This window comes from Herpailurus yagouaroundi, unplaced genomic scaffold, assembly GCF_014898765.1.
Source record: "Herpailurus yagouaroundi ecotype Mexico unplaced genomic scaffold, PumYag 128046, whole genome shotgun sequence".
NCBI classification, from domain to species: Eukaryota; Metazoa; Chordata; class Mammalia; order Carnivora; family Felidae; genus Herpailurus; species Herpailurus yagouaroundi.
In genome coordinates, this window is record NW_024422064.1 from 1 (window position 1) to 12771 (window position 12771).

At 39.5% G+C, this 12771-nt stretch overlaps 1 gene segment (V, D, J or C); it reads right to left on the bottom strand.

Annotated features, from left to right (window-relative positions):
• Nucleotides 1-9502: 9502 nt before the first annotated feature.
• On the bottom strand, nt 9503-10018 carry LOC121026532 (T cell receptor alpha variable 9-2-like). The segment is given in 2 exon segments: nt 9503-9837; nt 9961-10018. Coding segments are annotated over 2 exon segments (381 nt in total).
• Nucleotides 10019-12771: the final 2753 nt, after the last annotated feature.

Consider the following 12771-nt stretch of genomic DNA (forward strand, 5'->3'; position numbering starts at 1 on the left):
CTGGGCTGGGAGCCCAGCTGCAGTTTGGGGACAGGCTGCAGAGCAGCAGGGAGCACTGTGCCTCCACAGCACACAGATAGGTGGCTGAGTCTTCCTGCTGGGAGGCCCTGATATGCAGGCTGCTGTGCCGGTCCTTAGTGTTCACCGTGCAGTTCAACCTCCCATCCTGCTTCATCCCTGAAACTATGTAAAACAGTCGGGTGAGGCCGCCGCCCCCGGGGTTCTGTCGGAACCACTGCACATTGGTCACCGAGCTGGAAAAATTGCACCTCAGGGTAGAGCTGGCTCCCTCCTGGAGGCTCAGGGCTGCAGGTGTCTGCTCCACGTCCATCCCTCTCACCCCTGCTTGGAAAGACAAAACCAAACACAAAAGAAGTCACTGCAGAGCCACTGAGGCAGTTTTCAAACCCATAAAGTATTCCCGGGAACACCCGCTGAGGGTGTAGACCCTGCAGGAGCTCTGTGCAGCTCCCCCTCCACTGCGGGCTGTGAACCTCCCCAGCCCCCGTCTGGGACGCCCCCACTCACAGCAAACCTGCACCCACAGAAGCCCCAGCAGGGCTCCCCGCTGTCTCTTCATGACTCCTTGTCTGGTCGCTGACGTGCCTTCACCCCTACTCTGAAGAGTGTAGAGTCTTGGGTCCAGAGAAGTTGTGTTGTCAACAGTCACCACGTCCCTCCAGAATCACTGAGCACCAATCACACCTGAACCCTGTCAGTCCGGGGACTGAGACTCCACCCACAGCGGCCCAGGGAGACTGCAGAGTAATCTGTCCAAAACTGTGCTTGCCAACGGTGCAGGGAGGTAGGGACGATATTTCCAATATGTGCAGTTATAAGGAATTTTTTCCTTAAAACATTTGATGTAAGAAATTTGTAGGTTAGTAACTGAGAAAGGGTGAATGATATTTCTGGTAGAGTCAGTGTCTCAGTGAGTTACACAACCTTGAAGAATGACTCCATTCCCCAAACTGTATAGTTGGACAGACAATGTGAAAATTCAGTGGTATAAAAATACTGATAAAGAAAAACTATCTGATAGCATGCATTGTGTATTGTAGGAGTAAATACAATTTCTTGAGATCAAGAGAGTTCTAGAAACCAAGGCAGAGGAAATAGAAAATTATTCCAACCAGAATTCAGTTAGTAAAAAATATGGATGTCTGCATAATGTCCCCTCTGATGTAATTTCCACCTATCTACCTCTCCTGTGCAACTTGTGGACACCTGTTTCACCCACACAGCTGATTCTGGCCAGGTCACATGTCGCTGGTCAAAGTAAATACTGTCATCTCCCTTTCCTTCTGTTTTTGTTCCTTATTTTTATCTCTTTTCTTCTTCTCTTCATTCTCGTTCATTTCACTGTCAGGTGAGATATATGAAAAGGTAGGATATTTAGGCATATTGAAATAGTTTTCTTGGGGCTCCTGGGTGGCGCAGTCGGTTAAGCGTCCGACTTCAGCCAGGTCACGATCTCGCGGTCCAGGAGTTCGAGCCCCGCGTCGGGCTCTGGGCTGATGGCTCAGAGCCTGGAGCCTGTTTCCGATTCTGTGTCTCCCTCTCTCTCTGCCCCTCGCCCGTTCATGCTCTGTCTCTCTCTGTCCCAAAAATAAATAAACGTTGGAAAAAAAAATTTAAAAAAAAAGATTAAAAAAAAAATAGTTTTCTTTGTCAGTGGGTGTGGGGAATTTTATTCATAACAATTAAAAAATTGAAGACAAGTAATGGGATGTTTTCTGTTGAGTTTCCATGACTTCGATGCCCAAAAATATTCCTATCCTGGTACCTGTGCTCCAAGAATTATCTTCATAATGCATTTATGGAGATATGAACTCCAGATCTGAAGTGTATATGCAATGGCAGAACTAAAAACCTGAAATGAACTTTATACAAACACTGTTCCCCTCCTCCCCCCCCCCCCACCTTTGCTATCTATAATTTGACTGGCTCACAGGATTTCTGTTCTCCCTTTAACTGTTCAACCCTTGTACCATCAGAAAGTCTGTTTCTTATAAAACCTAGAGTGCCCCCTGGTGGACTGAAACCGTCATCCAAGATCACTTTATAACAAAGCAACTCCGCAGACACAGATCCCCAGCCCCGTTCATCCCATGCTTCCTGATGAAGGAAATACAGATGGTCAGAAAAGAAGAGAACTGCATAAAAGACAACTTTTATGAAATTTCATGGAAATTATTATCAGCAAATAATTTAGTAAATTTCAATTCCTGCTAATTATTTGATTTATTTATGTTAGTTCAAAATAAATCCATAAATATTTATGGATTTTAGTTTCAATGGGGTAATTTACTATATCTTAAGAATATATAAAAGCACATACAATGCAGGAAACAACAGATATTGGTGAGGATGCAGAGAAAGGGGAACCCTTTTGCACTATTGGTAGGAATGCAAACTGATCCAGCCACTCTGGAAAACAGTATGGAGGTTCCTCAAAAATTTTTAAATAGAAATACCCTATGACTGAGCAGTTGCTCTACTAGGTACTTATCCAAAAGAAGCAAAAATGCTGATTCAAAGGGGCACATGCACCCCAATGTTTATGGCAGCATTATCAAAAGTAGCCAAATTCTGGAAAGAGCCCCAATGTCCATTGACTGATGAATGGATAAAGAAGATGTGGTATATATGTATATACACAATGGAATATTACTCAGTGATCAAAAAGAATGAAATCTTGCCATTTGCAACAACATGGATGGAACTAGAGTGTATTATGCTAAGCGAAATAAGTCAGTCAGAGAAAGAAAAATACCCTATGATTTCACTTGTTTGTGGAATTTAAGAAAGAAAACAGATGAACACAGGGGAAGGGAAGGAAAAATAACATAAAAACAGAGAGGGAGCAAACCATAAAAGACTCTTAAATACAGAGAACAAGCTGAGGGTTGCTGGAGAGGTTTGGGTGGAGGGAATGGGCTAAGTGGGTGATGGGCATTAGGGAGGACATTTGTTGGGATGAGCACTGGGTGTTATATGTAAGTGATGAATCACTAAATTCTACTTCTGAAACCAGTATTCTACTATATGTTAACTAACTTGAATTTAAGTAAAAAAAAAAAAAGATATAAAAGTGTAATGGAATATCATTCTGCCATAAAAAAAAACAATGAAATTTTACCATTTGCCGCAACATAGATGGAGCTAGAGAGGGCTAGCTAAGGGGTACAGGTCAGTCAGAGAAAGAAAATACCATATGCTTTCATTCACATGGAATTTAAGAAACAAATGAAATAAGCAAAGGGAAAAATTAAGACAGAAGGAGAAATAAGTCAATAAATAGACTCCTAATTAAATAGAACAAACTTGTGGTTACCTAAAAGGAGAGAGCTGAGGGAGGAGTTAACAAGGTCAAGGCGATTAAGAGTGCTCTTGTCCTTGTGAGCACCTAGAAACTGTAGGTAAGTCTTGAATCACTATACTGTACACCAGAAGTTAACAAAACACTTTATGTTAACTACCTGGAATTTAAAAGATAGGAATTAATTATTTAATTTTAAAAGAATAAATAAAAGTAGATAACATACTAGTTTACAGTCCACAGGGAAGACAAAAATATACATAACTATCCGTAATAGAGTCAAAGAGTAAAACCCTGAGAGGAGTGAAGACTAAAAAGTATGTGATCACAGAGGAGGAAGAAATGCTTCAACTGTGGGTGGTTGGACAAAATCTTCTAAAGAAAGGGATCATTCTCTCCTTTCCCCCTTTTGGTGACAAGAATAGAGAGACTATGAATAAACATTTCTGATGGCTTTTAAGACTTTTTATTACTTCTAACAATAGGAGGGATTGGTGAATATATGAATTATTAAGAGTAATAAAACATTATATTTAGAGTAAAATTTTTTTTGACTACCGCTACCTATTCTGAAACTTCATCCTTGTTACCCTAAATCTTTCTTCATCTTGTACACTTTGGAGTTGATGTTTCTAGGTGTTTTACCAGATTTCAATCACCAGGACATATGTAGTTAATTTATTTATATTTTATTATAATACAAAGACACATTTTAGGTGTACCTTTCTGTAGCTTGCTTTATAAACCCACTACTAAATCTTGTAGATCTTATTACACAAACACATATACATCCTTCTGTTCCATTAGATTCCATATTGTGCATATACTTCCATTTATGCATCCATTTTGCTATTGATTACTAGTTAAAATGAATTTTTTTAATCTATGAAATACTACACTAAATGAACCTTTTTAAGCATTCCTCAGATGAGCACAAGTTTTTCTAGGAGGAACAGAGACTAGGAAGAATGAAGGAAAATCCATGAAGCTAGTAGGTGAAAATTACTTCCGGCAGAAGAAAGTTGTGTTATTGTGTTGCATGGTTTTCTTTTGTTATTAGTTTTTCTTAAGGTGCATTGCACCTGTCGTTTATCAGCTCATTCGATAAGCTCTTTCTGAAATTACTGTCCTGATATGTAGATACTGTACAGTTTGCTCTAGCCCCGCACTGGGTTTTTCTAAATATAGGAAATCAGCAAGAGAAAAAGCACACCCAAGGAGAAGCAGCAGTAGATACAAGGAAAACATGTTATAGAATAAAATTAGACATAAAAAATGTACACATACGCTCACACAAGTTAAGTATACTTGTCATTAGAACAGGGAAAAAATTCTACAAGCGCAACAGAAGATAGTCTAGCAAAGAAAAGAAAGAAACAAAAGCATATGGAGCACAACCAAAATATTAGAAATGAGTCCAAATATATCAGTAATCAGACCATAGATAAAAAGAAATTATTGGACTGAGTCAAAATTAAAACTCTTTCTCCATGTTGCTTAAGAGACAAACCTAAAAGGAAACAACAGAGAAAGGCGAGCGGATAGGAGGGCATTTTCCTGCTGCTCCGTTGTGCAAAGACTAAAGCCCCCTCCTCACTCACTAAACCCACCGCACCCAATAGAGATATCCCAAGGGATGTCATTCTGCCAAAGAGGCAGTCCAAGATGTCTAAGAGAACGCCTAGCGAGCAAACTAACTTAACTCCTACAAAGGTAAGATCTAAGAAAGAAAAGACAGACCTTAAAAACATTAAGGGGTGCCTGGGTGGCTCAGTCGGTTAAGCCTCCAACTTCGATTCAGGTCATGATCTCACAGTTGGTGAGTTCGAGCCCCGCGTCGGTTCTGTGGTGACAGCTCAGAGCCTGGAGCCTGCTTCTGATTCTGTGTCTCCCTCTCTCTGTGCTCCTCAACCTCACTCGCACTCTCTCCCTCTCCCTCTCTCTCTCTCAAAAAAAAATAAACATTAAAAAATTGAAAAAAAACCCATTAATATTAAAATAGAAATTGAGAACAGAACAAGAAGAAAACCAGGAGAGATGAAATACCAAAAAGAAACTGAGATTTATAGAAAAGGAGGAAAGTAAAATTAAGGAAATTCCATATCTTGATAGAGCACAGGATGAAAAAGTCAAGTGTGAATAATAGCTTTTACATTTTCATCAGTGGTCCCTCCAATCTCCATTCTTTCACAGTTGGGAATGCTTTATGGACTATTGAAAAATGCACATTTCAAATTCCTCTTAAACCACTTTAAGAGAAGTTGAGACATCATCATCAAAATTGTGTATAATCGTTCTCTGCACAAGAAATCAAGGGCAAATTTGAATCAAGGGAGGCTTCAACTGTCTTTTTTATGCACCTCATATTTATTTACTAGAAGGGTCAATTTCAGTATCCTATTAAGTGAAATGTACCAGAAAAAGCAATCTTGGAGTCATACCTACATATATAAAATATCTTAAACATTTTAACAGTTGATCTTTCATATACAAGCTGTAGTGCATTCCTAAATAAAAGTGTTCCCTCATACCCAAGGAATTCAGTATGGGGGTATAATTAACTATAAAAGATTCCCAATAAATAAACTAATTTACAGCTCAAGGAACTAAAACAGAATAAAGGAAGCCCACAGTCTGCAGAAGGAAATAACAAAGACTACAGCAGAAAAAAAGCAAAACAACAGAAAAAGTCACAAACTAAGTTATTTTTCTGAAGAGAAAATATAGAAGAAAAGTGATTTTGGCAATGATATGACACCAAAATCACAGGGAACAAAAGCAAAAATCAACGGCCAGGGGTGGGGGGGCAGGCACCTGGGTGGCTCAATTGGTTGGGCATCTGACTTCTGCTCAGGTCATGACCTTATGGCTTGTGAGTTTGAGCCTGGTGTCGGGCTCTGTGCTGACAGCTCACAGCCTGAAAGCTGCTTCTGATTCTTTTTCTCCCTCTCACTCTGCCCCTCTCCCACTTATATTCTGTCTCTCTCTCTCTCTCTCAAAAATAAATACACATTAAAAAAAATAATAATAACAAGGGGGACTACATCAAACTGAAAAACTCAGCACGGCAAGGGCAACAATCAACAACATCAAAAGTCATCCTAAGGAGTGGGAGAAAATATTTGCAAACCACAAATATGAAAAGGAGTTAATATCTAAACAATATAGGAAACTCCTACAATAAACATTTTTTAGAAAAACGAATAAGCCAAAACAGAATGGACTAAGGACTAGAATAGACATTTCTTTAAAGAAGACATTCAAATGGACAATAAGTATGTGAAAAAATACTCAATGTCACTAGTCAGCAGGAAAACGTAAATCAAAACCCCAGTGAAATATCATCTGACACAGTCATGCAATTAGGTGAACAGGACCGTACTATTAAGTATTTCAGTATTTAAAATATTGGTACTGGCCACTACTTAAAAGTGGCAGAAAAAAAAGCACATACTTGAAACATGTGTAATTCTCTAGTTCCTTTTTGATGATAACTGTGTCAATGTATTTGCCACTACATTTATAATAAATTCCTTGATATCATTCAGGCTTTATACATTTAAAAAATTGATGGCTATTATCCAAAACGCAAAATACAGGTGTTGTCGAGGATGATAAGAGATTGGAGCATTTGCACACTGTTGGTGGGAATGCAAAATGGTATAAGCATGGAAAACAGGATACAGGTTCTTTAAAAAGTTAAAAATAGCACTACCATATGATCCAGTAATCCCACTTCTGAGTATTTATCACAAAGAAATTGAAAGGATCTCAAAGAGAAATTAGGCACTCCTATGTTCACGGCAGCACTGTTCACAATAAGCAAGACATGGAAACAACTTGAATGCACAACAACAGATAAATGGGTAAAGAAAATGTGGCATATACATAAAATGGAGTACTGTTCAGCCTTAAAAAGGGGGAAGGGATTCTGCAATATGCAACAACATGGATGAATTTTTTTTTTTGAGAGAGACAATGAGTGAGATCACACTAGCAGGGGAGAGGGAAAGAGAATATTAAGCAGGACCCACACCCAGCATGGAGCCTGACTCGCCTGATCTCACAGCCCCATGACCCTGAGATCATGTTCTGAGATGAAATCAAGAGAGGAATGCTGAACCAACTGAGCCATTCAGATGCCCCATCATGAATGAATCTTGAGGACATTAAGCTGACTGAGATAAGCCAGTCACAGTAAGACAAATAACGTATGATTCCATTTAAATGTGGTATAGTCGAGTTCATAGAATTAAAGAGTGAACAAAGAAGACGTTGCCATGGGCTCTGGGGAAGGGGTAATGGGAAGTTGCTAATCAATGAGCAAGATGAAAGAATAGAGATTTGATGTACAACATTGTATCCATAACCAACAATCATGTTTTGTACACTTAAAATTTTAAGAAGCTATATCTTATGTTAAGTGTTCTTTACACAATGCAAATAATTTTTTTTTTTAATTCGACACCACAGGCTTCATCCTTTAGGATGGCCAAAATCCAAAACACTAACACCAATGCAGGTATCAAAAATGTAGAAACCACCCAGGTAAATCCAATGAATTTCACCAACGTAGTAATTGGTAAAGGTTTATTGTTGAAGTTTTGCTTATGATTTCCAGAGGCACAGCCAAAAATGATGCAGGTCTAGTTAGTCTTGCAAAATAAACTAAATTAAGCTTTATTTGTATAACCAAACTGGTTTGGTCTGCCCTGGGACTTCTCAAGGCTGGTCTGTTTGTTTTTTATTGCAACACCCACAAGGGGCAACAGGAAATCTGTTCCATGGCTGATGGGAATTCAGCCACGTTGGAAAACAAGTGCAGAAGTGATTTACATAACTGCACAAACTCCTACCGTATGATCTAGCAATTACAGTCAGTAGTGTTTATCCAAATGACTGGAAAACTTCTATCAGCACAAAACTTGCATGCAAATTGTTTTTAAATTTTATTTTTAGGTAATCTCTAAGTACAACGTGGGATTCAAACTTACAGTCCCAAGATCAAGAGGAGCATACTCTACCGACTGAGCCACCCAGCACCCCTGCTCTACCCCGTTTACCAAATGTCGGAGAAAAACTCTTAGTGTATACCCTTTTGAATTATTTAAAATATATTTTAACATCCATTGATATTTATAGAGATTTGAAAATAAAATTTACATTTTAAACCAATCAAATAAAAAATTAAACCAAGAATATATAGCTAATATACAAGGAAGTGATTTAATATTCTGATCATATATCATTCAGAAAATTTACAGATAAGGAGAAAATAATTAAAGAATAGGGGTTTTTGGCAAATTCTGTCAGTATATTTGCAGGAAAGACAGAGATTGCTTTTTCTATTGTTCTTTTCACTACTTCTCTTCCTCCCATACCTTCTCCCAAACCCATTATTTTTCCTCCTCTGTGAGAGGAATTAGAGAAATCTATAGGATGTCCCTGCCAGTGTCACCTATCCATCTGTATTATTATAAAAGGTCAGTCCAAGAGAATTTTCTCTTACTGTAATTCTTGGGCACTGAAAACCTCTCACTCGAGTTCTTACGTTCCAAAGCCAGCTGACCTACGTAACCGCCAGGACAGGAGTCATGTCCTCAATCATGTGTCTGTCCCCTCCCTTCATTGTGAATATCAGCCTGTGTCTACTGTCTAGAAAAGAAACCTGGACTGAGGTTCCTTGTCTCTCTTTTCATTGCTCACTTCCATATGTTCCCCTCCTGTCTTCTCTCCCCTTCTTTCTCTGTTCAAACCTGGTTTGGGGCTGCAGCTCTCCCATCACCTCTCCTGCCCATCCTCTGTCAGGAAGACATGGGACGGACACCACCTTCTCGGGCACACCCTGGCTCTCTCAGTGTGTCATTGGACACAGCAATACCCACCAGGGGGGCCTCAGCAGCTTGTGGGGCTGGACTTTCACTGCAGGGTGAGCAAGACACCACTTCAATGTTATGTGGTTTCACCTTGAAATTACTTAGGTCCTGACTGAGGAACTACTGGAATTTCTCATTGCACTAATGAACAGCTGGGTTTGGGGAATGTTCCTTCTGGTTCCCATGCTCTAGCCATTTGTATGACTTGTGTATCAAGCAGACACTGAGGGGCAAACCACCATACAGAGTGCTGGAACCAGAGTGGATCAGTCAGAGATGCTCAGCATCCCAGGCCCTGTTCTGCTCAGAGTTTGCGCTCAGCTCCCCCTGCAGTCCCTGTCACTGTGTCACTCAGGACACAGTAGTACACAGCCGAATCTGATGCTTGCACTGAGGACTTCTCCAAGTGGAAGGATTTGGATTTGCTTTGTAGGGTGGCTTCAAAACCTTTGTGACTTCCCTTCTCCTTGTCCCTCAAGGCTTTCAGGAGGAGCTGTGGACCTTCTCCGGGATACTGGACATACCAGAAAAGATTGGGGGACAATGCTGTTGAATAAGTACAGTTTATAGTCAGGGGCTCCCCTTTGAAGAGGGTCACTGGGCCTTCCATCTGGGTCACTGAGTCTCCATGGGTTCGTCCTGGGGAAAAAGAAAAGAGACCTGTGTTATCTTGGGCATAAATCTCCTGGATAAAATTATAGTTATAGGTTTTGCTGTCACAATAGATGAAACAATCCAAACACTAAGAGGCATTTTACTTACCAAGCATCAAGAGTACCACAGTCACGAAGCCTGGAGAAGAGTTCATCTCTAGAGTGTCACCTAGCTAATGTGCTTCATTCTTAGCAGGAAGAAGCATTAGAGAGACAGAGCAATGATCAGTGGAAGCCCACGTTTCTCAGGAAAGGTGTTTGTGTTAGGAAGCTGCACCCCCTGCTGGACGGGGACTGAAACGGGATGCATGGCGGCCAGAGTCCTCCCAGAGTCAGCAAGATGTCTTTGTCCCTGACTTTTTGAGGCACATGGCAGTCTTCAGGTGGCACTTGGAAATCTGAACAGCAGCAATCCTGATCTCTCAGGTCTACTTTCTTCTTAGGACACTACCTGATGTGGAAGTTCTTTAACAGAACATCCCAGAGTGTTTCTGCAGCTGAGAGGATAACAATCTCTAAAGCATTAAATACAGTACTTTATGTTTTCATGTATCCACTGTGGGCCAGCCTATACTCCACTGACTGCCAGAAAACAGTTGGGTTTGAATACACAGAAAGTAATAAGAAGTCAACTCATTACTGAGTGATACTGTGTTTTGGGGCACTGTACCCCAATATTTAGAACACTTATTGTCCTTTTCTAAGCACTCACTAAGTATTTCTTAAACAGAAATAATGAACAAATGGCCTTTAATTGAAATACAGTGTTTCTTGGTCCTAAAGTAATACCAGTTGTAAGGAATACTGTCTTCTTAATAAAAGCTTTTCAGAAGAAAAGTCACACTATTTTATAGTCAAATATTTTAGTCAAGTATTCTTCATTTTCAAAAACATTAAAAAGTTAATAAGTGTGAATTCTAGACAGAAGAAACATCATAAATGAAGTTGTCGAATTCCTATTGAATGATCTGAGATTCTTATCTCATTCTCTCACTGCTTTGTTGAGTCTTATATGTATAAGGTGACTATTATGTGAATTAGGCAACAATTACTAATCCTATACTATTAACAAGTTTTAGCCTCAAAGATGCTATACATTAGCATTTATCACATTTTCTTGATAACCATTAGTCAACTATTTTTCTCCCAAAGGTAAGGAATGAGGATTATCAAGATAAAGTTCTGGAGAGGGACACATCTTCTCTAAAGCCCTGGAAACATTTATCTCTAGACACATAGACGGAAGCTTAGCTCAGGCTGTTCCCTGGAGGCCACTCTCCACGGATTCACATCAAGGAGCTTCATGAGTCCAGAGACAACATGGTACTGGTTTCCCAGATGCAGAGGGAAGTAAGAAATTCAGTCCTGGATACTTTTTGTGTTCACACATGCCTTCGCTTTTCCTCCACCTTCCGAATCACACTGTCCGAACCTGCCTCAAAACTCTGCTAGAAGGAATTTGGGACAAACAGCATTAAACCTCTATTCAGATACACAGGGAGATTGCCAGATAGGTTGGGATGATGCTGGTTTCAAAATAAGCAGTATACCACATGGATTCAGAAAGTCATCATCCATAAGTTTTTACAAAGCATAATTTTAGGCCAGTGAAAACCTACAGGGGAAATATTTTGCATCTGGGGTCACACAGAAGACTTGCACAACATGGAGGGAAGATACATAGTAAATTTGCATCTTTATGGCTTTATTAATGTATAATTTTCATAAAAATAAACTGTACAAATTTAAAGAAAACAATTCTATAGGATTTGACATACGTGTGTATTTGTGAAGCCACGACCACAATGGAGGTAATGAACATATGCATCACCTCAAAATTTGCCTCATGTCTCTGTAATCCTTCTTTCAACCCTCTCCCTCCTGCATTCCAGGCAACACTTCTGTCATTAATCAGTTGGCATATTTCATAATACTGTATGAGTGGAATCACATGTACTCCTTTGGCTGCTTCTCAGCACAATTATTTTAATATTCTTCCACATAATTATTTTGAGATTCTTCCATGGTTATAACTGTCAGGAGGTTTTTGCTTTTTGTTGCTGTGTAGTATCCCATCATAGGCCTATGAAACAGTTTGTCTATTCACCTGCTGCCTTCAGATTAGTTCCAGGGAAGCTGTTACAAATAAAGCTGCTATGAACCTTTGTGTATATGATTTTTTAATGTTTTATTTTAATTTATTTTTAGAGAGAGTGAGAGAATGAAAACACAGTGGTGTGGAGCATAAAGAGGCAGAGAGAGAGAATCCCAAGCAGGCTCCACACTCAGCATGCTGAGCCCAGCACAGGGCTCCATATCACAACTGATAATGACCTGAGCGGAAATCAAGAGTCAGACACTCAACCGGCTGAGCCACCCAGGTGCCCTGTGTATATGATTTCTTATTGACATATGTTTTCATTTCTCGTGGGTCAATAACAGGGAGTAGAATAGCTGGATTATATGGTAGGTGTATATTTGGCTTTGTTAAACCAATTTTTTCTAGTAGCTTCTTTGTAGATTCCCTTGCATTTTATGCTCAGATGATTATTCTAATAAAGATAAATTCACTTCTTCCTTTCCAAACTGTATGTCTTTTGCTTCTTCCATGTTCCTTATTAAATTGGCTAGAACTTCTAGTTCAATATTAAATACAAGTGGTGAGAGCCAAACTTCTTCCTCTACTTCTGAAACTAAAGAGAAAGCATTTAGGTTTTCACCATCAAGTCTGACATTTGATGTAGGTTTTTTGTAGAGCCCCTTTTTTAGGTTGATAAAATTCCCTTTGCTTTCTAATTTGCTGTGGGGTTTAATCAGCAATTGATACGGATTTTATAAAAATGCTTTATCTGTACCTGTTGAGATTACCCTCATAAATTGGTCATCTGCTACTTGTCAATCATCTTGGATATATTATTGA